The following is a 26,341-nucleotide window of genomic DNA, read 5'->3' on the forward strand; positions in this document are numbered from 1 at the left end:
GATGACAGAGCGAACGGCGTCAAAGCTCATTACCCTTCAATGAACGAACGCGCAGGCTCTTTTCTCATCCATTTTCCATAGCGTGTCCTGTTTTTCCTCACCTCATCTCCTCCTTCCTTTGTCTCACCGGCTGCGGTGAAACTCCAAATGCTGCCCACAGTAAATTCGACTTTCTATAACTGTGTTTTGCCGCTGCTCGTCTTGGCCAGGTCTCTCGTAAAAAGAGGTTGGACTAACTTGGTCGAATTGGAATAGATTGAATAAGAATAGATTCCTCCATTGCTCTCGCTCTCCTTTGCCCGCAGAGAATACCTTTGAATATTGTATTGTATATCGATGACTATGCTCCACTTCAAGAACAAGATGGACCAAGAGACATCAGAGGTTAATTAGACACCCCGCTGTCAAAACGTAAATCAAGAGTGAGCGCCGATGATAAATCTTGACCTCATCCATCCATCCATGTTTGACATTGAGGCTCAGCTGTTGTAGTGTGATGTGACGCACGGCCTGCAGCAACAGGGCCGCTTCTGGCTCCATGGCACTTTCACTCCCCTTTGTCTTTGATTAGCTTCCTTGTCTTCCTCTGGGCTTATTGTCTTGTCACTATTTGTTGGCACACTGATGTACAGCAGGTATTGTTGAGCCAGACTGTGGCTTTGGTTGGACACCTTAGGGAGGGAGGAAGGGCGGGCGGGCGGGGGCGCAGGGCTTAATCACATGGTCAACACAGACTCTGGGAGAGATGGCCTCTCAGTTTTTTATTTTGTTGTTTTCATGTGTGCAGTATTGTGCTGGAAATAGATATTTTAGGGCCAATGACCTTTTGTTACTGCTTAAAATAGAAATCCTGGATCTATGCTGTCTATTTTGATCTCCATCATGTGTTTTTAGATCATACGCTTGGTCTTTCAAATTGTTTGCATGAATTATTGAGCCTTATCATACACATTCCACCCGTGCAGAGTAACAAGGAGCTTAGCTGCAATAATGTGACTGATGTTGGGAGGAGATTGATCTGGCCTATTTCTATGTCTGCTTTGTGTGATGTGTGTTCCAGGGACCTGGCTGTGATTGTGGCATCCATTGCGTACAATACTTGGTTCACCAAGCTCTACTGCAAAGACATGCGTATTGTAATTATTTTTTTTTTTTTATTTTTATTTTTTTTTTTTAAATAATTATTGCTTTTTCTTTTTTTTAATCCTCTTTACTTAACCAACAGTGAGCAGTAATGCATTAATCAACTGAAAACTCTTTTACTTTGTAGGGGTCCGAAGTGGTGGACCAGGTTCTTCACGCAGTCAGCAAGTCCAACAGCCTGGAAGAACTCACTCTGGAAAATGCCGGACTGAAATCGTAGGTTTCTCATTGTCCTCCTCCCTCCCACCTGCCCGGCCGGTCACCTTTGCAGGGGAAAAAAAAAAAGTGCCTTTGTTCGACTACTCTTCTTCTTCTTCTTTGCACCCTCGCGCTTCATAGAATTTTCTTCTTTTGTCCTCCCACGGCTCCCAAGTTTTTTTTCTGTCCCTGTCTGCTTTGCTCTTTCATTTTCCATCTCAGCCTGGCCTTTTTCACCTTACCTCATTTCTGTATGTCACCTTCCTTTCTCTTGGCATGACCTTTTGAGTCCCATTTTCTTTGTGTGTTGTACAAATTTCAAACCATAGTATTGATGTCATATCTCCCCCACCCACCTGATGGGTTGTTTTTCCTGTTGAAATCTTTTGGCAGAGGAAGTTCCACATTTTGGAATACTTCAAATGAAATGGATGTCTCGGGGGGAAAAAGAAGTTGAGATGCAAGCTAAAAATATCATCAAATATGCTTTGACATGAAAAAAGTATGACTTGCCATGATACTTTAACATGAAATATAGTTGGAATGGGTGGGGGTTTTTTTTCTACTGCATGTTTTTATTTTCCATTGCGGTTTACTTAGCAAATCTGTCATTTTTCCTCAATGTTGTATACAGAATTCCCATGAAGTTTCTTTCTTTTTTTTTTTTTTTTTTTCTGCTGAGTAGCTCCATGTCTGAGCTACAAACACATCACAGCAAGCTGTAGGCGAGCTCTTGGTTTGTTTACATACGTGTCATATTGAGAACTTGTCAAACTCTTTACCAAATTTGACACGTTGATTTGGTTGAAACATAAGAGCAATTTTTTATTTTTTTTTATTTTAAAAAGGAGATCAGTATAAAAAAATACAACCACGAGTAAAGAAGATAAATAATAAAAGTTTTTTAATTTGCCCATAGTTAATTAAAAAATAAATGAATTATAAATGATTAAAAACTTAAATGATTCATGGATGGAAGTGCCTTGTATTTTTTCTTTTTCTTCTTCCAGAGATTTCCCTCAGAAAATGGCAACGGCCCTGTCGGAGAACCCAGCCTCTGTGATCCACTCTCTCAACCTGGCACACAACACGCTTGAGAACCAAGGTATCAGCCTGAGCTTCTCCTCCACATCACACTTGGGCCACCTCTAATCTTTTTGCCTCATCCTGGCTTTTGGACGCTTTTGAACAATTCGAACCAACTGATCCCTCATTTTCACCGAGTACATTTTTTTTTAAATCTAGCTGCTCTTGATGCCCCACGCATTGATGCAAGAGTGGTCCCACTGGTTTCTTTGTGAATCCGAACTCATCATATGCATCAATTAATTGCTGACATATTACGCAACAATTTTTAAGCGTGATCTGCTGAACAATTACAGAAAAAAAAAAATCTCTTTGGTTTCATTAATGAAACCCACAGCCAAATTTACATCTAAACCTTAACTTTCTCGTGAGAGCGAAAGCTAGCATTGCAGCTTTGCCTTAAGTGAACCCTCTCCCTCATGATCTTCAAATTTCTTATCTCTATCTTATTATGGCACCATACTTCCCCTAAGAGGCCAACGCGTGCACAACAGGAATTGTATTTATTATTCATTTTGGATTTTTTTTTTAGCATCTCCTAACTTTGTAAATCATTTTGTGGTTATTCATTGACATTCTATTTCAAGTTGCCTTCAAGGATTCAAGTCATTTCCGTCGTGGCGCCAACACACATTTCCACATGACACGGCATGAAATACCATACCCGAGGTCCCAGGATAGCTCGATAAGTCCCAACATTTGTGAATAGGAAACGAGACCAATGAAATAGGATTAAATAAATATGATATGAGCACCGGGGGGGGGGGGCATGCTTATTCACGGTTTGAATGTGTGCAAAGATACATGTGGCGAAAATGTTGCTGCAGTAGAATGATAATGCAAGAAGTGCTCAATCCACGCTCACCAATTCCATATCATCTTTAAAAAAGATGCGACGTCCCATGCAACACTCTCTGCTGCTTGTGCATTCTTTTCACGTTTGTTTTGTATTGGCAATGTGTGGGGTGAGGCAATTTAGTTTGATAATGAGCAGCAGAGATGTGCGTGGGCTGCTATTTTCAAAGTATGCTTCATTATTTTTCTTTTTTCCTTCATATGAGTCACCCTCTTGCTGTTTTCTGCCTTATATCCACAGCCAAGCAACTGAGAAGTATTGTTTTAATTGCTCTTTGTTACGTTAGCGGGATGATGCAATCACGAAAAACCTGGTCCGGCACAAATATTCGTTTATTTTGGCCTGATTCAAAAATGTGGGTGGATGGAATATTTATTTTTCTCTCTTTTTGTTGTTAGTAGCAACAGAACCATTTCTGACTCCAATTGTTTGTGTTGCGCACTTTAACGTTCTTCTTGTCTTGCCTTCCACCAGGGGTTTCCAATCTGATTCAACAAGTGTGCCGTCTAAACAAGGGCCTACGCCTCCTCAATCTCGCAAAGACTTCGCTCTCTTCCAAAGGTAAGAAGTAGGGGTGTAAATCGCGGGTTTTGTCACGATACGATATAATATCGATATAAAGAACTTCGATACGATATTTGCCGATATCTTAAAGCCTGCTGCGATTCATTCACGATATATCGCGATATAGTGCTCTACGATCGATATATTTTTTTTTTTAATAAAAAATATAGAACAATATCCTGATTTATAGCAATTCATACGCAAAATCAACAAGGTACTGCAAACTCTTTATTTAGGAAATTACAAGAGTATTGTTGTATACAAATTGCTTACTTAAACACTTAACTTTGATGTCGTGTTTTTTCTTTAAATGTGCGGCGAGATTTGTGCTCCCTGAATATTTGATCACCGCATGGCAGGATTTACAAACTGCACGTGTCTTGTCCGTCGAGCCATCTTTTCTTTGGAATCCAAAGTGCTTCCAAACGAATGACTTGAAGCCTAAAGGGGAGCAAATTTCCTCGTCTTTTTGGACACTAGCCATAGCACCAGCCCAGGAGCCGCGGACTAGTTGTCGCCTCCCCTTTTACGTGCGTGCTCTCCTCACAACACAACACGCACGCACTGCTCCCGGAAAGAGGAAGCAAGCAACAATGAACTGGATTTCAAAATAAAGTCGCGTCTAATGTCCGAGGTCAAACACGGCGATATAAATCGATGTTTACCTTTAGCATCAATACCAATAAATCGTAGAGCATTATATCGATTAATCGATGTGTATCGATGTATCGTTACACCCCTAGTAAGAAGCAATGATGTTTGGGCACCCAAATTCAACTTGCTGCCGATTGGTTTGACACACTTGCTCGTCAACCAGTTTGTCAATGTCTGTGTGGATTTCTCTTTATATCTCTGAGAGTGGGATCATTTAAAAAAAAAAAAAAATGCATTTACAAAAGAGGCAAATTTGTCATCGTAGATAGCATGGTTTTGATTTGTTCCTAAAACTAGACAACCTACTTTATTTGTGCTAATTCTCGTCAGATACTGACTGACACAGAGCCGGGATCAAAATCCCAAGTTGATCTTTTTTTTTTTCCCTGAAATCCCACATGGGTATAAGGCCAGTGTCCCATTATTATTGCTTTTATCCCAGACAATACACAAATCTTTTCATGTTACAGCTGATTTGATTTCAGCCAGTGCCAGTCAAAGGTCACTTTGTAGTATGCGGTGAGGAGGACAAAATCAATTCCCTCATCAGCAAATGCTCTCAATATTTAAGAGGTCAGCTTTCAATTCTCCCAATGACCCTCTCAAACAGCTGACCTTGAACACTCAAGTTGATTGACTGTCCGTGCTAAATGCTTTTTTTAGAAGTATCCACACGATTCCTCTCATTCCCGCCCTCCTCTACTTCAGATATACTCGTCTGTACGATATTTTTAATCTTTCAGACCTTATAAAGCTCTTTTTTTCCCACACTCTTAATCTTTCAGACGCTTCTGAATCTTACGCACTGGATGTCATTTTACAAATCTCTGCTTCGAGAACGGACGAGTAGAGGGTGTATAAAGAGGGTATTACACGTGCCCTCATTTCATTTTGAATGACTAAAGATAAAGTAAACGCTTTACTTTTTATTTTATTTATTTCTTTGCAAATCAATGGCTTCATTTTAGGCGCAACATTTAAAAACACAGTATTTATTTATTTGTTGTGAATCCCAGGGAGCTGGAGCGAGGGTTTTATTTAGCAATACAAAGATGTCAAATAAGTCAAATCTATTCCCTTGATTCGAAAACAAGATTTCAAATTGACAGTGCATTCAGCAGTGGTTCTTGTTGGAGGTACCGAACCCCGCCAGTTTCACCGAACCCCTCTTTAGTGGAAAAATAAATTCCAAGACATGGATGTTTTTTTACTGGTGCACAAAATGAGCCATGCAAATGACACTGCTGCAAATCAGCGTGACTTCTGCTGAGATATGCGCCATCAAGTGTGTTCGGACCTCCACAGTGGAGGCTCTGCCGAACCCCTGAGACTGACTCACCGAACCTCTAGGGTTCCATCCAACCCAGGTTAAGGCCGTAGCATGACTGGAAATGAACAGAAATTGTCATCGTTGTCCTCCTGAGAAAATACTAATTAGGTATTAGGTCATCCATCATAATGATTGATATAGACCCTCATCTTGCTATTATATTGCTACATTTATTCGGCAATGCACTCTTGTGGCTGGATGAGCATTTTAATGAGCTCTCTCATCGGTGCTAGGTCTTGTAATGGAGAGAATGCTTTTTCTTTCTTTCTTCCAGCTTTCAGGGCACTCTTTTGAAAAGAGACAGGATAGGGACAGGAAAGGTTTGCTCGGCCTCTTCCAAAAGCTTTTTTAATATTAGCTTGATGTATGAGGCGCCGCAGAGCTTCTCTTCCAATACTCGACTAAGAAGCTGAACAGATGATTTCGGATGATTCATTAAGGGAAAAGCGTTTGCTCTCTCTAATTCGCTCTCCTTGGTCTCTCCCCACTATAGGCGTCGTGTCTCTTTCCCAGGCATTGTGCTCAAGTGACGATTACTCCAATTCTTTGCTGCACCTGGACCTTAGTAAAAATCCAGGCGTTCTGTCTGGAGACGACGCCACGGTGAGACCTCTGCATGAACGCAGAGTATTGTCGCATTTACAATGTTCTCCTGTCTGTGCAGAATCTGTACCTCTTCCTCGCCCAACCCAACTGTCTCGTCCGTTTGGATCTGTCGGGGACGGACTGCACAGTGGACTCGGTTTGTACCCTTACCGAGCAGATGCTGTCATTTGGATTCAGGTTCAAAAACAAAAAAAACAGAGCAGGGATGGCAAGCAGAATATGAAACAGTAACTTACTTAAATAAAATATACATGTATCTCCGAGATGGACGGAAAGGCTCAATGGACTCCACTCAGGCTGTTTCAGTGGCCATCTTAGTTGAGTGGATGTAGCCCATTGTGAGAAGAGCTGACTAGGCAGGCAGCCGGCTGCATGTGTTGTTTACGACCAATGTTCTAACTTTAGCATAAAGCTGACATATCACACTGCGGAAATGAAGGATGGAGATTCACAAAATGGAATTTATCCTCAGTGCCGTAATATCCGTACTCTCACTGGCCATAACATTAGCCTCGTCTGCAGATTATTGTAAGCTCGACAACAATTTCGGCATCAAACCTTTTGTCTTTTATAGTATCGAGAAGAAATGTAGTTATTTCTAAGCGACTTTGAGTACCTAGAAAAGCGCTATATAAATCCCAGTTATTATTATTATTTACCAATGTTTAGTAGTTACACTGGACAAAAATATAAACGCAGCACTTTTTTTTTGCTCCCATGTTTATGGGCTTGACTCAAAGATGAGAAGCGCCCCATTACGCCCCGTTGAAAATACGAAAGTCTTTTTCAAATGATTCAATTAGCCCTTAATTTACAGTATTGGGAACTCACTACTTGTTCAAAATAGAAACGGAGTTATCGACTGAATCCAATGACTCGTTACCAGGGAAAGCGTTAAAGCAGTTAAAAAAAGAATGGACCTGCGTTTTCCACATTTGGATCCTTGCTTTGCATCGTTTAAGCAAAATAACTAATGACTGCATTTTTAATCTTGACATCTTTGATATATTTGGACCAGCAAAAATTGTCTGCAGTGCACAAAACGGTTCATTTGGCAATTTGCTGAATCGGTCATCCAAATAGCTTTGCATCAAGGTGTACTTTTTTTTTTTAATGGCTAGAAGAGATGACGAATGCACATTGCACCCACTTTACGGGGTTTTCAACTGAAATAATGAAATGGACACCAAGCCAGAACACTTTGAATGCCCCTTGAAATGGATTCTACAAATGTGAAACACTGCTCCCTTACTTTTGTTTATCTAATTATTATTATTATTATTATTATTATTATTATTATTATTATTATTCTTATTATTATTATTATTAATATAATATTATTATATATCAATAGTATTAATAAGTGGAATAATATTTCCTAATTAAGCCTTCTTTACTTGTACTTATGTCTGACAATCATGCCCTTCTCCCAATGAGACAGAAAAACGAGACATGATTGCTTTTATTATTATTAGTCCCATTACTTTGAGATAACCCTAGTGCAGTTGGATTATGAACAAAATGGCCCATCAACTAATTTGACTCAGGAGAGACTCCGATAGCCTCGACTCACTCCATCAGGTTGTCCCTCTCTGTCCTCTCTTGATTACTCCTAATTATCAGAGACACTTACTCATTTGTTCATGGTTTGAAGGCCGCTGTTGATAACATGAAAATGAAAAATGGTCGTTGGAGAAACGCTCGTTTTTTTTATTTTTTTATTTCCCTGACTATTTTCAAGGTGACCTTGAGAAAGCCACTGATCCTACTCTCTTTTCGCATCACTTCACTCTGAGAGCACTCATTGATCGCGCATGCAGGTTACTGCGGGAGATCATTTTATCGTTTCAAAACGTGGTCAAGAATCCACTGCAATTTGCCCATCAAATATTTAAAACATTATTTTGGGCACATCATTTTTTTTAAGCAAATTGTTTTTTATGAAGTGCACTCGGGTCCTTTCCACAGAATGCGATGTAAAAGTAGAACATGTAGCAGATGTGATTTCATCATTAAGTCATGCGATTGAAATTGGAATATTATCCCGGAATGACTGACTGCAAGAGGCTGCCAAGAGGATTATCTGGTTTTCTTCCAATTCTATTCAGTCATGTATATTACAGTGTGCAGCCTGTAGAACAGTGAGAAAGCTGAATTTCAGTCGTCTGCATTTGTGTTAAGATATGATTGCACGGAAGAAAAGAGTGTGAACATGTCTGTGCAGTTATTTGGGGCCTTGCTGAGAGGCTGCTGTGCTGACCTTTCTTACCTGAACCTGTCCAAGAATTGCTTCTCAAACAGGTGGGTCTGCAACAGTCTTTGCCTCTACCAAGAAAAGAGTTTTGGGGGGTTTTCCTGACCCAGCAAACAATCTTTGCAGATTGCACTTGCATGCACATACAGACTGTATTTCTATTTTTTTTGGTTCCTTTTTATATTCAAATCCGTCCAGCTGATTGATCATGCAGATCTGACATAACATTTTTGGGTTCTTGCCTCGTCGTGGTTCTCCTTCCTTCAATTCGAGCCAACCCAAAGGATCATTGAAGTATATTCAACATCTGCCCACTTAATGGTGCTTTATGATGGCCCTTTTTATGATTAGGGGCTGTTTAGGTTCAGGCACGATGCTTTAAGTTTAAAAAAGCACATAATGAGATTTCTATGTTCCCTTGCTGTGTCTTAAATACACATCTGGGTGCTTTGACTTTGACAACAGGCCTGGTTAGTTTCTTGAGTAGAGCGACATTAGATGTTTTATCTCAGTTAATCCCCTTTCGGGTTTCATCCTATATTTATTTCTTCCTCACAACCAGATCAGCATCGACTGGTATTACATGCTGTTGCGATATTCTGGAAGAACCTAGGCAAAGCTCGAAGTGAGCTGATAAGCGAGCGGCTGGCTGGCTGGCTGGCTCATGACTAAGGGATAGGCCACCTCGCCATCACGCCAGCCGCAGCTTACGAGAAGTAATAAACAGTGACACAGGCTGGGTAATATGTTGCTGAGGCAGCTCGTAAGAAAGGCAGGCACCCGTGCTGGATTGGCTTGTGTGCTATCTGCAGAGGTTTCATAAGCTCAGTCCTAATTAACACAAATGGGTCAAAGATGAGCTGTTGGCCTACGTCAGCAATAATGACTGGCGGGACTTCCTCGCTAATCACCATCATCTACTCCACTTCCATTTAGTTTCTTATCTTTTATTTTGCACCTCTCGATGATATATTTATCTTGTTGTGACTTACCTAATGTTTTTACATGTACCCGAAAGAATACTCAAAGCACTATTACTTCATCGGTCTGAATTGGTCCTTTTGCTTTCTACCATCATGATATATTTGTAAAACACCACCTTGATCTATTTGCTTGATTTCCAGGAAAGCCAGAGATTCTCTGCCAACTTTCCGGCAATTTTTCAGCTCAGCATTCAGTCTGACTCATGTCAGTCTGGCCTCCATGAAGGTTCCTCCTGATTGGCTGAGGTGAGGTGCCTTTCCATTTAAATATGGTAAAAATGTGCATATCATGTGTAGGGTAAGTTTTGTTGGTAATTTTAAGATTTTGGTGGGATCACAGATATTTCTCTCCCCCCTCCCCCCCAAAAAAACACATTCAGCGCTTGCATGCCCTAATCAATTTTCCCCTTGGCAACAGAAACATATCGTCAAGTTGCTCATAGGAAAAATAATTCAAACTCTTATCAATGGATGAATGATTGCCAATAAACCAGATGATGCCTAAATCGAACCAAATCTTGGAAGTAACTTCTGGCATGACATTAACCATTCATTTTCTTGTATCACAAAACATTGTTGGCAGCCATTTGATTTAATACCATCGGATCAGATTTACAAGGGCTGAACAGATTTTATGGTTTTAATTGCAGCATGATCATAAATAAGGATTGTCTACTGTGGTTTTATATATTTTTTTTGTCATATCACACACATACAGGAATATTTCAATTCTAAACCCCGGCCGGCCTTAAGAAAAATGTAACTTAAGCACAAGAGGAGCACTTGGCTCATTGTTTATAGCTTGAGCTAAATAGCTAAAGCACAAGGAATAGAGCTTGAATTCGCTGAGTCTTTTTCCCCGTGTCTGGCAAGATGTGATACTCATTAATATTAAATTCATACAGCGCTGTTTAAAATAAGGACGCAGATGGCCGCTCCTGTGTTGGTTGGCATGACCAAATGTGTTGCAAGATAAGCTGTGTGAAAAATCACTTTCCCTACAGACATAGACTTCAATAGTGCGCTCGCTCTCGCCTGCTGTTTTCACACAAAGTAAATAAGGAGCCAAAATGGGAAGAACAGGTTCCCCACTTCAAAATACTTTTCAGGACCTCATCATGGAGCGAGTGACCAAAAAATGGTTACCATTTTTTTCTTAAAGCTAGTGTGTCCATTTGAAATGACTTCAGTTTTTTTATTTATGTATTCTGAGTCTGCTGATTCTGGAATTTTTGCCAGGGGGTGTCTACGGCTTTTCAAATGAATCAAAAGAGCGGATTCATGTTATTAATTTCAAGTGCAGAGATTCTAACCTGCCCTTTGCTTTTCAAATGTCTCTTTCTCTCCAGAGCGCTCTTCCTTGGTCTGTCTAATAATCCCCGTATCAGCGATTTGCAGTTGGACATCAGCGCCTGTGAAGTATGTTGGTCTCTGTCAGCCTCCGCTGCAAAGGCTCGATTCATTCGTGTTGTTGGTTATTGATGCTCGTGTCCTTCCTGTCATGTTCCACGTCTTTGTCTCTTTCCCTGACAGTTGAGATCTGCAGGTGCTGGAGTTATTCAGGAGCTCTTTCCCAGGGTTTCATGCATTGGGACTTTAGATATTTCGGATAATGGTAAGACAGGAGATTCATGCTTTCACTTTAAAAAAAAAAAATCATTTATTTATGTCTGATGATGATTATTTTCTTATTTAATCTGATTTCAAATTAAAGTGGGAAAACAATGGGAAATATATATATTTTTTTTTATTTACATATTATTGGACAACTAAATTAAATAAACAAAAATGGAAGTGATTTAAATTTATGGAGGTGCACCTGTATGAGTTTAGTAAGAAGCACAATGTTCTCTTCCAAGGAGACCAGTTAAAGAAAAGTCTTTTAAAGCCCAAATCTCTTTCCAGGCTTGGATTGTGACTTGCAAGCTGTCATCCCAGCATTCTCCAGACACCCCTCTCTCAAACACCTGATGCTGGGAAAGAACTTCAACATCAAGGGCAGGTATGAACCTCGCAGTGCTGGTGGTGAAGACCATAGCGATGATGAATGCTTTCTTTTTGCCCTGCTTCCTCAGGTTGCTGGATGAAATACTGCAGAAACTGGTTCATTTGGTTCAAGAGGAAGAGTGTGTGAGTTGGATGATGTAACAGTGCACACACATCTGCAGTAGCATCAAAATGCACATTCATATGCGCTAATTCAGAAGCAAATGTGAGCTTGTCACTATTTCTAAAGTTATTTCCCGGCGTGTGTGATGTTAAACACAATCTCCCTGTCACATGGATCCAAAATGAAATCATCATGGGCCCAACAGATGATGAATCTGGTCTGGTTTTATTTATTATTATTTATTTATTATTATTTATTTAATTATTTTTGAACACAAGAGACATTTTCATGACTTGCGCCAAAAGTGCGTGCATGCACTCATCCGGCTATCATCCCACAGGTTTTGCAGTCTCTCTCTTTGGCTGACTCCAGACTACGCCAGCGAGGCACCATGTTTGTAAACGCTCTGGGCTCCAACACGTGCTTACGGAAAGTGGACTTGAGCGGCAACGGACTGGAGGATTCGGGAGCAAAGATGCTTAGCAAAGCACTGCAAATTAACACCACACTCAGGTGGGAGTTCAAATATTTATTCTAAGGAGGAAAGAAAGGGCAAACGGGGGATCATTATGGAGGTTTTAGGAAGAAAGAGGTCAAAGAGAACAATACTATGTTTGAAAGTGTTTGAAGAGATGAGCTGAAGGCCCTTCGAGGCGGAGCTGGGAGACAAAGAGTGAACAATGCTGCAAATAAGTTGCCGTTCGGCAGTCGGGCAAAACTCGGAGAGAAAGAGAGAGCTTTGATGAATGCTTGGGAGCCTTGTGACCTTGAATCTTTTTTTAAGCCTTCCCTCCCATAGTCATGGAGTATGGTGGATCTGTTTGTCGTTATGCTGGATTTTCTTTCTGAGCTATAATGTGGTTGTGGTTGTTTTGTGATTTTTTTTTTCGAACGTCACAGTAAACAAATATCGGCGTGGCATTCGGGATAAATGGATTCTGAAATTGGATGAGTGATTGACAGGCACTTTTCAAGGCAGAGAAATAGGGGGACGAGCCCGATTGTTTTTCCCCGATGACATTTCAAGGGCATAGATGGAAGTGGGGGGTGGAAAAGAGGAGTTGAAAATGACAGCTTTATTCAAAATCAGGTGGAGCAAGTGTAGGTGGAGCTCATTAGAATCATGGCGGTTGGTTATGCATACCATATGAATTCATTGGAATATGCATAAAGCAAAGAAAAATTGGGCATTTCTATACAACCTTACAGATACTGTGCTCCTGTGATTTTCATACACTCTGTGGCTGTTTTTTTTTTCCTCAAACCAATGATCCCCCGCAGAAGTGTTACATGGGATCGCAACAGCACCACGGCAACGGGCTTCCAAGATGTGGCAAGAGCATTGGAGCAGTAAGATGAACACAATAACATATGAGCACCAAGCATATTTAGCAAGCAATGAGTCCACATTTGAAAGACACATCGTCACAGCACTTTGACTTTATGCAGCAGTCTTACACAATATTTCATCAGTATGTATCAAAAAAAAAAAAAGAAAATTGAAGTTTGATGTTTTGATGTGTGGGAGCACAAGCTTACATTTTTACACCCAAAGCAAGCTCCAGGATGATTAAAAAATGTAATAATTATTTGCCAAATGCCGCCCACAGCGTGCAGCACTGTGATTCCCAGAAGGAATGCTAGCTTTCCCTCCCTCGCTCTCTCCGTCTCTCTCTCCAATGCTGTCGCTTTTTCATTCCAAATTGAAAGCTCACCCCCATATACACGCACGCAGTCTTTACATGTTTCCCTTTTGAACAGATCAAGCTCTCATTGTAGTTTCTAAAATCGCTACTCTAATTGCCAGTGAAAAATAGGACTCCTTACATATGTCCCCCCCCCCAAAAGAAATCTACATGAAAATCAATTTTTATCAACTTCAATATTTGTAAATGATGCTTTGCAGCATACCATCCAAGTCATTCCAAGCATGGATCAAATGTGATTTTTCTCAACACAATCTTAGCGCAGTACTTACAAACCTACGTGTATGTTTTATGAATGTTTTTCATTTAATGAAATGGATTTGTCTCAATTATTCATTCATGAAACGTGTGTACTTTTCAGCAACTTTACACTGCAGTACATGCCCCTCCCCCTCAGCGATGCCACACAGGCGTACCGCAGTGCCCCCGAGAAGACCGACCAAGCTCTCACCAAGGTACGGGGGGGAGAGAGAGAGAGAAAAAAAACATTTGTAGTGAAGAATCACATTGCCTTGTGAGATCCAAGAGAGACATGACCAATCAATGATGATCTGATCAATGACTTGAATTTCTTTTTGCATTTGTAATTACGATGAAAGTTTGCCTCGTTACACCTTTTTGTTGACTCATTTGAATTCGGGTGACTCATTCTTCACAGCACTAATATTTCAAATAGATACGTAAGTATGTTTCTGCTATTCTTTTCTGTTATGAAATACTAAATGTTTTTGAATACATTAGTTTGGCCGGTAACAGTAACACTTTTTTTTTGCATTCAACCCTAATAATAAAAGTGTTTAACCTGAAACAGTTTTGTCAACATTGATAATTCACAAATTTTAAGAGACTCAGCTGGCTTTTGCTAATGATGATAAGACGCAACAAGAAATTAAACACAATTCATTATTGCACAGCTATAATGTGTGGATTTCAAATGAAATGGCATAGAGCAGTAAACATTTTCCAAATCTTGATTTCAGATATGCTCAATTTGTTACACTTGCCAGCACAGCACTATTTGCTCACAAATCATTTCTTTTAACTCTAGGCGCACAATCTTCCGCTCATCCAATATGTCATTTTGTTCATAAATGAAGTTTTAGTAGCAGTGATTCTTTTTGGGGTTGTCCCTTCATCCACCGCAGACTTGAATGCATTCCAAACAATGTTTAAATGATCTTCCAGACAATCTTTTCTTTGGTCAAACTCCAAATATAGTTTGTCATTATTTAGCTCACTTGGGATATCATTTGGCTTCCATCTGCAATTACACAATTCTATTAGACAGCAAGCGTATCCACCTGCAAAAGGCTCATTTGCAAGGATCAAAGTTCTTCTCAGTCTCCTTATTACCATGCAAATTGGCTTTTTTTTTTTCTTTCCCTCTCAGTCACAAGCTATGCTCTGTAAACAGCTGCTATCCTCGGTGTGTGTGTGTGTGTGTGTGTTTTTATGACAGATCCAGCGCGCCCTGCTTCGAAACAACCAGACACAACGTTTCTCACAAAAGCAAGCTCTTAGGCTGCACCAGGGTCTGGTCACCAGTACGGCCGAACAGGTCTGGATTTGCGTAACGGCTCCGATTGCAAGTCCCGAAAATAATACTCGTGTTTTTATTCATGTAGGTGATGGAACGTTTGTGCGTGCGGGTGCAACAGCAGGTTGGTGTTCTGAAAGGCTGTGAGGAATCAGAGGAGGTCCAAACAGCCAGGCAGATTCTTAAAGAAGCCAGAAACTCCAGAGCTGTAAGTGGGAACAAGAAAAAAAAAAAAAACAGCATTCAATTTGAAGCCCTTTTTCCACACCTATTAAATGTGTTTGATAGCTTCAGGATGCACTTCCACTCGCCAATCCGTATGGGGCTGGGGCCACGTAAAGCCCAGACCGTGAAACCAGATTGAGCACCCCGATACCTGCTTGAAGTTTGACCCTAGTGGCAATTCTTCCTGCCCAAGTTACTAATAACAGCCACTTTGAAAAAAAAAAAAAAATGTCACACGACCAATCAATGGGAGCACATTACAGTCATTTGAAGAAACTTTTGGACTTTCCTCTAAAAATATATGACCTAACTCTATCTGACTGAGATCAAGTGGATTTGAACTGGAGTTTTTTTTGCCATGATGGAATCTCACCTTCTCTCTCTCCTTTGCTTTCTGCTTGTTAGCTGTATCCTTCCCTATGCGAGCTGGCTCACGTGTTATCAGTGGATGGGCCAGTCAGACAACGACTGGATACTCTGGCCGGGGAGCTAGCAAGGGCTGCCGACAAAGAGCTGCAGGTAGGCTTGCTGTCAAACTAGTTGCATTTCCTTTTCATCCAAAATATCTTTGTGTTCCTCATAAACGGGATGTTGCACACCATGACGAGCATGTAGAGCAGCTTTAAATTTCAACTTGCAGACATTGTGACGTGAAAGTATGTGAAACCTCGAGTGGCAATTTGTTCCTAGGTGGTGGTAGACTCGATGGTGTCTCTGTGCCGCGAGCTGTGTCCCATGTCCTGCTCAGCCGCCGAGAGACTCAGCCCACCCCTGTCGTCCATCTCTGAGCAGGTTTCCATCCCTCGCTCTTCCATCCGCAACGCCCTGATGGAGAGAGCGTCCGAGGATATTAACATAGCCCTGGAGTAAGTTGATTTCAAACAATCTGCTCTCCCAGCACCATCTCACCCTTTTCCGTCTCTGTGTTTAAGGGAGGTCAAGTTGTCCGTGGTATCGTATTTAACCAACTCCGTCGTCGATCAGATTCTACAAGAACTCTACACCACGCATAAAACACTGGTACTGGTAATATGGCTTTTCTGCATGACTCCTTTGTCCAGCTCGAGTAAGTCATGTGCCTTGTCGTTATATATGATCCCTTTGCCAAAGCAAATTATAGAAGCGGTCAACTTCAAAATACTGAAGTTGCCAAATATAGAAGAAATATTTTTTCTTAGTCCAAATCCTCCTGAGTAATAAAATTGTGACGAATCAAAAATCCATTCATTGAAATGTCCTGCTCTTAGCGCATTTGGGAGGGTGACACTGAAGTCCAAGAGAGCAATTTCACATGCATTCTGCAACTAAAACATTGCACAATTGGGCATCTTTTTACAAGCCTATAAACATGCAGAATTATTCAGGACTTTTGCAGCCAGAAGGAGAAAACATCCAATTAATCTTCCCAGCATTGCAGCACTTAAGAAGCAATGTGAGGCTAAGAATGATTCTCCAGTCTAAGCAATAACACATTTTATTGATTACCCAACAGAGCTGCAGTCGAAAAAGTTGCTTTTAATAGAAACAGATGGCCTTGCTTTACTCTTTTTAAAGCATGCACATCTTTTTCTGTTGATAGGTGAAGCATGTCAACGTGGCCAATCAAATGAAAACATATTTCCCGAACATTTTGCTTCATTTCAAATGTTTGTATTCATGATTTAATGATGAATTCTGCCCAAATTTGGAACTCTGGCGGCATGTTCCTTTTTTTTGCATTCTGTTCACTCTTTGCTTGCCTTCTATCTTATTTTCAAGTGTCTATCTATCTTCCCTTTGGATTGTCCTGAAATTGCTTTTCCCCGTAGGTCAGCCCAACAGCAGTTTTGCTCATTACCCTTGTGGGCAGATTCCAATAGTGTCATTCCAGTTGCTACGATGATATATATGATATAGTATCGTGATGTGTTGCATCAGCTGCGGCAGGTGTCCCAGGCGAAGCGTTGGGACGAGGTGGGACAGGCGGGAAGACATACAATCAGACATTCCAGAGTTGTGGAGTCTCTGGAATTCCCAGACGAAGACGCGGGTGTCAACCTGGGAATAGTAAGTGTACTATAGATTGATTGCAGTGACAAAAGTTTGAATTTGAAAGATGTCTACCAATTTGAATTGTGAATTTCTGTTGTTTTTATTTTGGTTGGAATCCAGGTTCTCCTTATGATTTGATTGACACTAGTTTTAAAAAAAAAAAAAAAAAAAATCAAGTGCAAATACAATGACTTTAATTAAAAAAGAAAATTAAAAATGAAAAAATTACATGAAAAAATAGAATTACAATTTTTAAAAAATGATGAATGTTTGTAATAATCATATGTTTGATCTTTTTGTTTTAGTTCATCATGAAAGATGATGCATACTGTAACAGTGGGTGTTAATTGTGAACAAAAATTAATTGTGTGAGTAACTATTGCAATTAAAGACACAATTCTTTGCCTCAAGGACACCATGGCTATAAAGAAGCGGAGCTCCAGAACCAGAAGAATCCGTCCCGTCTCCACCAGACCAAGTGAGTCTTCTTTGCGCCATTACTGATTGGTGTTAAAAATGAGTCTTATGACTTCAATGTATTAGAAATGACGCAATATACTGAATGTCTGTCAATATTAATGAACGGTATGACAACAATGAGTTTGCTTTCTTGTAGGTCTGGGAGACGAGCCCAGTTCCTCCCCCACCCCCTGTGCTCCTCCACCCTCCACCCATCTCTCCCACTCTGCATCATGGGAGTGTCTCTCCACCCTTCCCACCAATGGCTCACCTTTGCGCCATGTGACCCATGTAAGGCCCCGTCCTCCACGGAAACACAGAGCACTTCACCTTCCCCCAGAATCTGTAAGTTCATGGCAAATGACATGGCAGTGACCTTTCAAACTTGATTTTAACTTCAATGAGCTTAAGACAGCTTTGCCTTGAGCTTCTTGCAGAATTTCTGAAGGGGAATCATCATCATCATCATGGTGACTAATCTACTGTGTGGCTGTTGAATGATGTTGACTTGAGCTGTGCACAGCGTCTCTTTCCACAGGTCCATTCTCGTGAGAACATGTTGTTTTGCTAGCTTTGTGGCCAATTTGCAGAAATTCAATTGTGGTGTTTTCAAACAATGAGCTTCTTTTGAATTCACAAGCTGTTGCCAATGTCATTGTGGAAGGCAGCTTCTAACATTTCAAGCCAAATCGCTTGAAATTTTGTTAAGCCTTCCTGATTCAAGTTTGTTCCGAAAATGAGGATTTCATTGGATTGATTTCTCACTTGCTTTTGTTTGCTTTGTCATGCTAACGGGAGCCTTTCAGCTGCCAAGGTGGTTCCTTTGATATGTTCTTCTTCCTTTTGCTTGTAGCATTACTTTGAAAACGGAGGCGTCAATACACTAGAGGACGGACTGCCAGACTTCTACAGCAAGAGAGTTCTCCCTGACAGGTAGCCTTTTTTTCTGTGTGTGCATGAAGTCATTCAAAATGGATCCTTAGAAATAAAATGATTTCAAAACACTTTGTTGACTTACTGGATGTAATATAAGGCGTTGACAGTCATAATGGCCCTCCCGAGGAAATGATTACAATGAAAAAAAAAAGGTTTGACACCCCTGCTAAGCCAATAAACCAGTTGGGTTTGAAATGATTGCTCCCAACGCTGGTTGCTGCCAGGTAATGAACTTTATTACGCCTGCAATGCTTCAACTTCGGGGCAAGTGGATGAGTGATGGTGTTCCGTCAATTCCACTTGATGGATCCCTTTTGTTCCAATGAGCAAGGTAACACGCTGTGAATGACCCCTTGTATGTTTGTCTCGTCCTCTTTCAGTCAACTGTCATCCATCCATCAGGCCCAGTCACTGAGGAGGAAAAAAAGACGCAGCGTGTTGTCCATCTTCTCTGGTTTCCGCAAGAACCGCAACTCCACCATATCCAACCAGGATTTAGAGTAAGGGCGACACAAAAATACTCTCCAAGCACAGCTTGCGTGTTATTTTGTGCCGCAATCTGTGGCAAGATCATTCAGAATAATAAATGATATAGCCTGATAATGCAAAAGAGGAGAATCACTTGAAAAGGTGCAAATAGGATTAATTCAGTCCAACTGGTTTTCCTGTCTGTTGCAGCAGCAGCACGTCAGAGAACGTCTACTCCATGATTCAGCACCCAAAGGATGCCGGGAGAGCCGATCATTCTGCGCATGGAGCAAACGGGACCGTGCCCTCACCTCAGGTCGGACAAGGTATTCCTGTGCAAAGCTTGAGGCCTGTCAGCCCCTCCTGCCTCATTCAGAGACAGGTACAGTAGCTCTTTCCATCCATTTATGGAGTGAGTTTGTTGCTTTCCACCACGAGTGGTCTAATCTGTCTTCATCTTAGTCCGCAGATCTGGTCAGTATGGTGTACAGCTGCATCGGTGCTGACATTGAGGAATCGGATGCCAGCAGCACCTGTGACACCAAAGCCACGGAGGAACTTGATGACAGGTCGACGGGCATCTCCGAGGCACCGACAAGTAATCACACGAATGGACACGAGGCGGCGGCCAAGCAGCAAGGAGAAAGGCTGCCGGAGACGACGGGCAGACAGGAGAGGATCGTACCTCTGACTGGATCGCGGACCGACTCGGACGAGGACGCTCAACGGAGCGACAAAGGCACAAGAGTGAGGCCTGAGCCGCCGCCGCAGAACGCCAAGCCAAGTATTGCCATCATGAGGCAGAGACACCTTCAGGAGACTTTAGGTACTGTATCTGTGAAAGTAGGTCGTCTGTCCTTTTGATGTTTGACATCGATGTTGAATGTAAATACTCAAAAAGAAATATTGAGAGTTGTTGGCTTTTTTTTTTCCAAATATTTCAATTAGATTTTTTCTTTTTTACTACAACTTGTTGTAGAATTGTGTTTTGAGGTATTTCATAATACTTTTTTTTGGGATCTTCAGTCTATGTCTACAGCCTCCTAGCTGCGAGTTGATTTTTGTTTTGGACGCGGCATTCAACGATTGACTTTATTTCTTAACGTGTGCCAAAGCGCTGTGTTGTACTTTTTTGGTGAGAGCTGTTTTGTTTTCCAGCAGAGGCAGGAAGGTTGGAAGTACAAGAAGAGCGGAATGAAAGGAAACGTGAGGAAAAAGAGAAGACGCGAGGACCCGAGGGCCAGCGTCCCCTCATTCCTGTCAAGGTGCGTGTTTCCTTTTTTTTTTTTTTTTAATGTTCCTCCTGCTAGCTATCATTCCACCAAACATTTAATCCCACATTCAGCCTACTCTTGAAATTGCAAGAGACAAAGCCTCTCCGGAAAGCGCCAAGATCTCTTCCAAAATCTCAGCCGTCACTCAGGAAGGAAGTGATGCCCAAAGGAGCGAGTCTGTCACTCACCAAGAAGTCACCAGTGGAGAGTGGAAAAGCCCGCCAGCAACTGCCAAACTTGGAATGGATTCCGATGCAGAAAGTCTTCTTGCTGAAGGTGCGTATAAAAAGGGTTTCATAAATATCGCCCTCCACTTACTAGTCAAACTACTGATTATCTTTTATTAATGGCCATGGTTACGTTTGTGTCGATAGGCTGTGAATTGTTGTCGTGAAAGAAAACTAAATCCAAATCCGATGAATATAATTACAAGTACTTAGCACACTTAATGGTCATGTTGATCTAGCCCATTCAGGCAAGCAATTGTCTTATTAAAGCCCCATTTTGTGGTTGGAAGCTGCTCCCAAAATGATCTATAGCCAAATAGACAGCAGCTTCCTGCTGCTTTTCCTCAGGCTTTTTGGATTAGGTCAAATGTTTTTGTCTTTTATGTTATGCAGTCGTTTTCTTACTGCAGCTTTTCCATGAAATCAAAATGAAACATTTCGATGGAGATTGATTGTCCGTGCATTTTGCTATTGGCAAATACCTGGCCCATTTCATTTTTTGCGGTGAATTTGTCTCCAGACGAAAAGCTCTTTCATTTTTCTCATTTTCAACACTGCATGAATTTCTTGAGCATAAGAATTGTCACACGTATCAGGTGAAAATGAAGAGCGCAATGGATTTCCAGCCCCATCGCGTGGCACGAGAAAGTCCACCTCCTTTGACACAGGTATTGCTTGTCCAACACTTTAAGTTACATGTTATGCATATATTTTTTTTTTAAACTCCCACATTTATAAAGCATGTTGGCTGCGTCCCATTCTGTCTGTACCATGTCATTTCCCGTCAGGCATGGAGCGGGGTCGTCACTCTGACCCAGAGAGGTTTTCAGATCCCAGACTCCCTGTGAACAAAATTCATTTCCCTCAGAACAGAAACAGATCTTTGGACTACCCCGCTAGGACCAAGTGTGTGGCAATAAAAAGTTGCTCGTGCCACAAAAACGTTTTCTTTCTGATTTACCATCGGAGTGAGTGATTCCTATATAATGGTTTGACTGCTGCAGTGGCAGGCATACTTTGATGATTTGCCATCGCTAAGCTGTCAGCCCGAGAAGATGAAAAGCCCTTATCAGGCAAAAGTATTGCAAAGGATCTCTGCCAGGAATCTGAACGTACCCATGCAAAAGCTGCAGGGACCTCAATTAGCATTCATTAGAGAATGATGAGAGTCGACATGCCGCAAAGGCTGCCATCAAAGCTGTTATGAAAGAATGTGTGGAACATCCTAAGCGATGCTCTATCAAGTTCTGTCGGGTGACGTTTGTGCTTGAGCCCCCACGGAATATGACATTTCCGTTTGTTTAGCAATGCAAAATGGACGAACGTAAAACTCTTCTTTCAGTTGAAAAGAAAGAAAACTCAAATCAAAGGAAATTGTGCTGCCCTCTCCAATTCCCATCTGTGGTCTGTTTTGATCACATGTGACAAACCCAAGGCCTGGGGGCCAGAACATTTTTTGATGTGGCCCGTTAAGGCAAATCATGTTTCTTGCTTGTTGTCGACACACTTATAACACGGAGATGAAATTTTGCGAGACTTTTCTTACTGCCCCCCCTTTATATTACCGTTTTTTTCCATGTATAATGCGCCCCCATGTATAATACGCACCCTAAAAATGGCATGTTGATGCTGGAAAAAAGCCTGTACCCATGTATAATTCGCACCCAAATTTTGACTCCTACTTAAGTCGGTTAACGTAAAATGATTTCAGAAAAAAGATCATCTTTGGGAACAACCGGATGTTATTCTGCCAGTCAGTATCACTGCGCATGCGCTAGCAAACTCGATGGCGAAGAAATGTTTCGGATTTGTGTAGGGTACATTGTGACAGCAAACGAGCAGATGATCGAGCAAGCGTCTGATACGAGAGCATTGTGTTTGTATGGAGTGTGTTTGACGTGAACAGCAGAGAAGAAAGCGCATCTGTAATGGCGGCCTCCGTATCATATCCGGATTTTAAAAAAAGAATTTTAAAAAATCTTTTTTGTACCCATGTATAATGCGCACCCCAGATTTTAGGACAATAAATTAGTTAAATTTTGCGCATTATACATGGAAAAAACGGTAAATTGAAAAGTAGAAAGCGCTACAAAAAGTAATTTGCTGCATTTTGAAATCAAATGACATTTTGACCCCAAATTCAACTCCCACTGACATTTGATTTGCTTTCTAGGCTACGAAAGTCCCCCCCACGGTAACAACGATGCTTTATGACGTCACACAAGGACCGGGCAAGATTTGCATGGAAAACAAAGGTGGACGAGGGAGGACTGGAGTGAAACGAGTTTTTAAATGGCACTGACAATTGTTTTGATGAATGCAAAGATGTGCATGTATTGTATGGTTTTTAGTTGAAGGCGGTTGCACTTGTTTTAAATGCATCTTTCGTACAACAGAACAGAACAGTTCCATGTCTCCCCTCTTTGCTGCAACTCTTCTTTTATGCACTAAAGCCCAATGGTTTCAAAGTATCCTGTATTGGTGTCCCCAGCTTGTCCTTCACAGACAATCGTCTCAAAAAAAAAGGTTTGTACTGTATTTATTCCAATGGAGATTGACATATTTAATATAAATCGGCACTCACTTTGTGGCAAATCTACCGGTGAACAATCATGCTTTTTCTCTTTTGCGATCATTTCTTACATGTGATCAATATGTGCTACTGTATGCAAATGATGTCGAAATGTTTTTAATGCACTAACAATCCCATCCGTTGAAGCGATGAAATCATCTCGATCAGTTCGCCTTTGAATCGGATCTTACCAGAAGGCAAATGTGTATTTTTTCTAAAGATGCTTCTGTTAATCAGAATAAATAAAGACTTTACACACACCAGGATTCTCATGCTTCATTTGCATTTGAATCATGGAATGGTTACCATCTCATTAGTAGGTCCGAAAGCGTGCGTTTGTGTGTGTGCAGGGTTGTTTGAGGATATTCAGAACAGCAGAGGGCAGCAGAGTCTCAATGCTTCCGACATTTCTGGAATAAGTGAGGCCTATGCATGAGCATCGTGCTGTGTATCCGCAGCTGAGCTCATTGGAAGGTGGTTGCCTTGGGAGAGCGAGGCCAGCGGATCTCGAGGAGATTTACTAATTGCTTAATTGTGTGCCTATTAATTATTGCTGCGGCTTTGCATGTTAAGTGGGGAAATTAGGCCCTGTTGGATGTTTCCAGGGCTGCCTTGTAAACACATAGGTTAGGTTTTGGAACGCCCATCAGCTTTTACAAAGAATGACAACTTGAGGCTTGTAACCTGATCACTCGCATTGTCATGAGTACATAAAGGTGAGAGAATAATCACTGATCCCATGCTGGATTTTTCCAACACACTTAAGAGAACACCATATGCCCGCTTTTATCCCAGTACACCATTAGTTCATGTTCATTTCCTGAAAAATTCATCCTGACTTATACAAGGACGAATGCTTGTCTTATCTCTGGCATCATGTCTCTCTCCACTTGTAGAAGCGTGTGTTCTGTCGCCTGTGGATGCATACTGATGTGTATATTTTGTGTGCACAGCACTGGCAGATGGGTCAGCAGTAAGCCACTTGACTGCTGTGTCAACAGTGGAGGGGTGCTAATGACTTGATATGAGCCTGCACGCACAACACTCTTCCCACTGAGAGGGAGAGGTAAAAGCACAGTTTTACTTGGAATGTTGAGAAATAATTAGGAATTCGGTCTTGTCGTGGAGAAACGCCGTTGGAGACGTCTTAGAATAAAGGACGAGGTGGATTTACATGGAACGACAACTCTATGATGCCGTTATGCGTGCTCCAAAGGGGTCTTGCTCAAGGACACTTTGACAATTTGTAGAAGGCTGCAATTATTCCAGAGAAGGCCCACCATGTTAACCTTCGGGGCGTACTAGCACAAGGCCGGTCGGAAGCAACCTCAATACTCTGAGCCGATTCAGATATCTAGCACAGCCAAAAAAAAAAAAAAAGACCAGAAGCCACAAAATATTTTGGACTTGTAAAGTGACCAGCGATGACTTGCCAGGTCCTCTTATCTAACAGACACTGCAAATTTGGGAGACGGCACGTTTAAGCCGGATAATGCTCTTTGTGGGGAATGGCCTAAATATCTTTTAGTCCATCTGTCATGATTTGGGATCAGTTGAAAAAAAATAGATATATATTTGTGCATCTGCTGGACTGCAAGTGACAGTGAAGCAAACAAAGCATTGGATGAATTGGACAAATGACGTGTCTCATTTCGTGTCTGCCCTTCGTCTGTGTTATTTGGGTTGCCGATGGAGATGGATTGGTGATTAAGGTCCCTGCACAATGCTGGCAGTAATTACCATCTTGGACCTGATGCTATTTTTGTGACTAGCGTTTATTTGGTATTATGGCATTTACGGATGCATTAGTGGCTTGTAGAAAGAAATAACAGTGTGACACGTTGAGTCACATTGTGACTGCAAACATACAATGTTAAAAATGTAGCATGCAACGGCCCTTTTCGAGAATGTTTGGAGGTTCGGAACGTCACTTGATGCGCTTTTATGCAAGCTAATGCTGTGGTGCAAGAGCGCTCGTTTAATGTTGATCATGTCAAATAATGTTTTTGTTTGTAACGTTTCAAAGAATAATTTGTCTAAATTGGCGCCATTTCAACATCGAGAGGCAGGAAGTCCCAAGTTGCCAAGGAAACAGCATGTAGTGTTTTGAGGACTCTAATGCAGAATTCATGATTTGAAAAAAGGAAGTGAAAAGCTTTAAAATAAAATGCAATATGCTCAGTTTGAGTGACACAATTAGAGAAGGGAGTATAAAAGTTGTCATTGCTGAGGAGACATCATATTGACAGCTCTGATGGACATTTAGTATTTAAAAAGCTTCAGTAAAAAAACTTGATTGTCTTTGTAAAGGCAAAATAAACAGTTCTCCGATCAAAACTTAGAAGATTGTGTCATTTTACGGCTGTCAAGTTTATTTGAGGCAAAGATTTGAACTTTGCTGCGGCGCTCGTCTCATATAAGCTGCTTCTATATCTTCAACTGAAGCAATGAACCAAAAAACTATCCAAGTCTCCTTTTTTTTTTTTTTTTTTCCAGGCAGAGCTTATTATCTTGTATTCAGCCTTTAAAAGGGAAGGAATAGGAGACGCAAGCGAGCGGCACACACTTGACAAGTTTCCTCCGGCTCCATTCTGGGTCCCGCTCGGAGCAGATGTGTTTTATTCCCTCCTTTGCGATTCATAAAAGCTATCTATTTGCTTTTTTCTATGTGAGGAGGCGTGCTAAGATTGAGGTTGCGGAGCCAGAAGCCGAGTCAGAGTGAGACTGAGTGGGTGTGATAGATGAGACATTTTGCAGACAACACATAGGATGGATGGCTGACTGAGGTGGCTAAAAGCAGAGACGAGGCTTATATAATGAAGATGCAACTTTGTCATAATTGTTTAGGCGGGGAGGAAAAAAGGTGGTGATTTTCTGCTATGACAGCCTCGGGAGGTTCTCGGGTTTTTTTTTTTTTCCCTCCACGCTTTGGCATTTGACTGCACGAATTTGCTCCTATTCATGGTCGAATGGCTTGGTAAGGTCATGGCGACTGATTGTGTATGGCATGAAGCATCCATCCATCCATCCATCCATCCATCCATCCATCCATCCATCCATCCATTCATTTGCTTTCCTGCTCATTCGGGTTGCGGGTAAGCTGGAACCAATCTCAGCTGTGG

At 41.3% G+C, this 26,341-nt stretch overlaps 1 protein-coding gene across 6 annotated transcripts in view; it reads left to right on the forward strand.

Moving 5' to 3' along the window:
- carmil3 (capping protein regulator and myosin 1 linker 3) overlaps nt 1-23,480 on the forward strand; it is a 35,305-nt gene extending 11,825 nt beyond the window's left edge. For 2 of the 6 annotated variants that reach the window (XM_061295872.1, XM_061295877.1), the window contains 31 exons: nt 1,061-1,136; nt 1,271-1,359; nt 2,352-2,446; nt 3,758-3,844; nt 6,325-6,434; nt 6,496-6,573; nt 8,662-8,738; nt 9,816-9,920; nt 11,024-11,093; nt 11,208-11,289; nt 11,580-11,676; nt 11,750-11,804; nt 12,125-12,297; nt 13,066-13,134; nt 13,852-13,945; nt 14,950-15,048; nt 15,116-15,235; nt 15,658-15,771; nt 15,943-16,118; nt 16,185-16,272; nt 17,170-17,298; nt 17,695-17,761; nt 17,900-18,087; nt 18,596-18,675; nt 19,059-19,178; nt 19,357-19,528; nt 19,609-19,972; nt 20,305-20,411; nt 20,492-20,696; nt 21,244-21,315; nt 22,821-23,480. In XM_061295872.1, coding sequence (XP_061151856.1) covers nt 1,061-1,136; nt 1,271-1,359; nt 2,352-2,446; nt 3,758-3,844; nt 6,325-6,434; nt 6,496-6,573; nt 8,662-8,738; nt 9,816-9,920; nt 11,024-11,093; nt 11,208-11,289; nt 11,580-11,676; nt 11,750-11,804; nt 12,125-12,297; nt 13,066-13,134; nt 13,852-13,945; nt 14,950-15,048; nt 15,116-15,235; nt 15,658-15,771; nt 15,943-16,118; nt 16,185-16,272; nt 17,170-17,298; nt 17,695-17,761; nt 17,900-18,087; nt 18,596-18,675; nt 19,059-19,178; nt 19,357-19,528; nt 19,609-19,972; nt 20,305-20,411; nt 20,492-20,696; nt 21,244-21,315; nt 22,821-22,861 — 3,499 coding nt within the window. In that variant the 3' untranslated portion in view covers nt 22,862-23,480. The remainder of the gene's footprint in view (nt 1-1,060; nt 1,137-1,270; nt 1,360-2,351; nt 2,447-3,757; nt 3,845-6,324; nt 6,435-6,495; nt 6,574-8,661; nt 8,739-9,815; nt 9,921-11,023; nt 11,094-11,207; nt 11,290-11,579; nt 11,677-11,749; nt 11,805-12,124; nt 12,298-13,065; nt 13,135-13,851; nt 13,946-14,949; nt 15,049-15,115; nt 15,236-15,657; nt 15,772-15,942; nt 16,119-16,184; nt 16,273-17,169; nt 17,299-17,694; nt 17,762-17,899; nt 18,088-18,595; nt 18,676-19,058; nt 19,179-19,356; nt 19,529-19,608; nt 19,973-20,304; nt 20,412-20,491; nt 20,697-21,243; nt 21,316-22,820) is intronic. The other 4 variants (XM_061295874.1, XM_061295873.1, XM_061295875.1 and 1 more) reach the window with 4 other exon arrangements.
- Nucleotides 23,481-26,341: the final 2,861 nt, after the last annotated feature.

The sequence above is a fragment of the Syngnathus typhle genome, linkage group LG13 (genome assembly GCF_033458585.1).
Source record: "Syngnathus typhle isolate RoL2023-S1 ecotype Sweden linkage group LG13, RoL_Styp_1.0, whole genome shotgun sequence".
Taxonomy (NCBI): Eukaryota; Metazoa; Chordata; class Actinopteri; order Syngnathiformes; family Syngnathidae; genus Syngnathus; species Syngnathus typhle.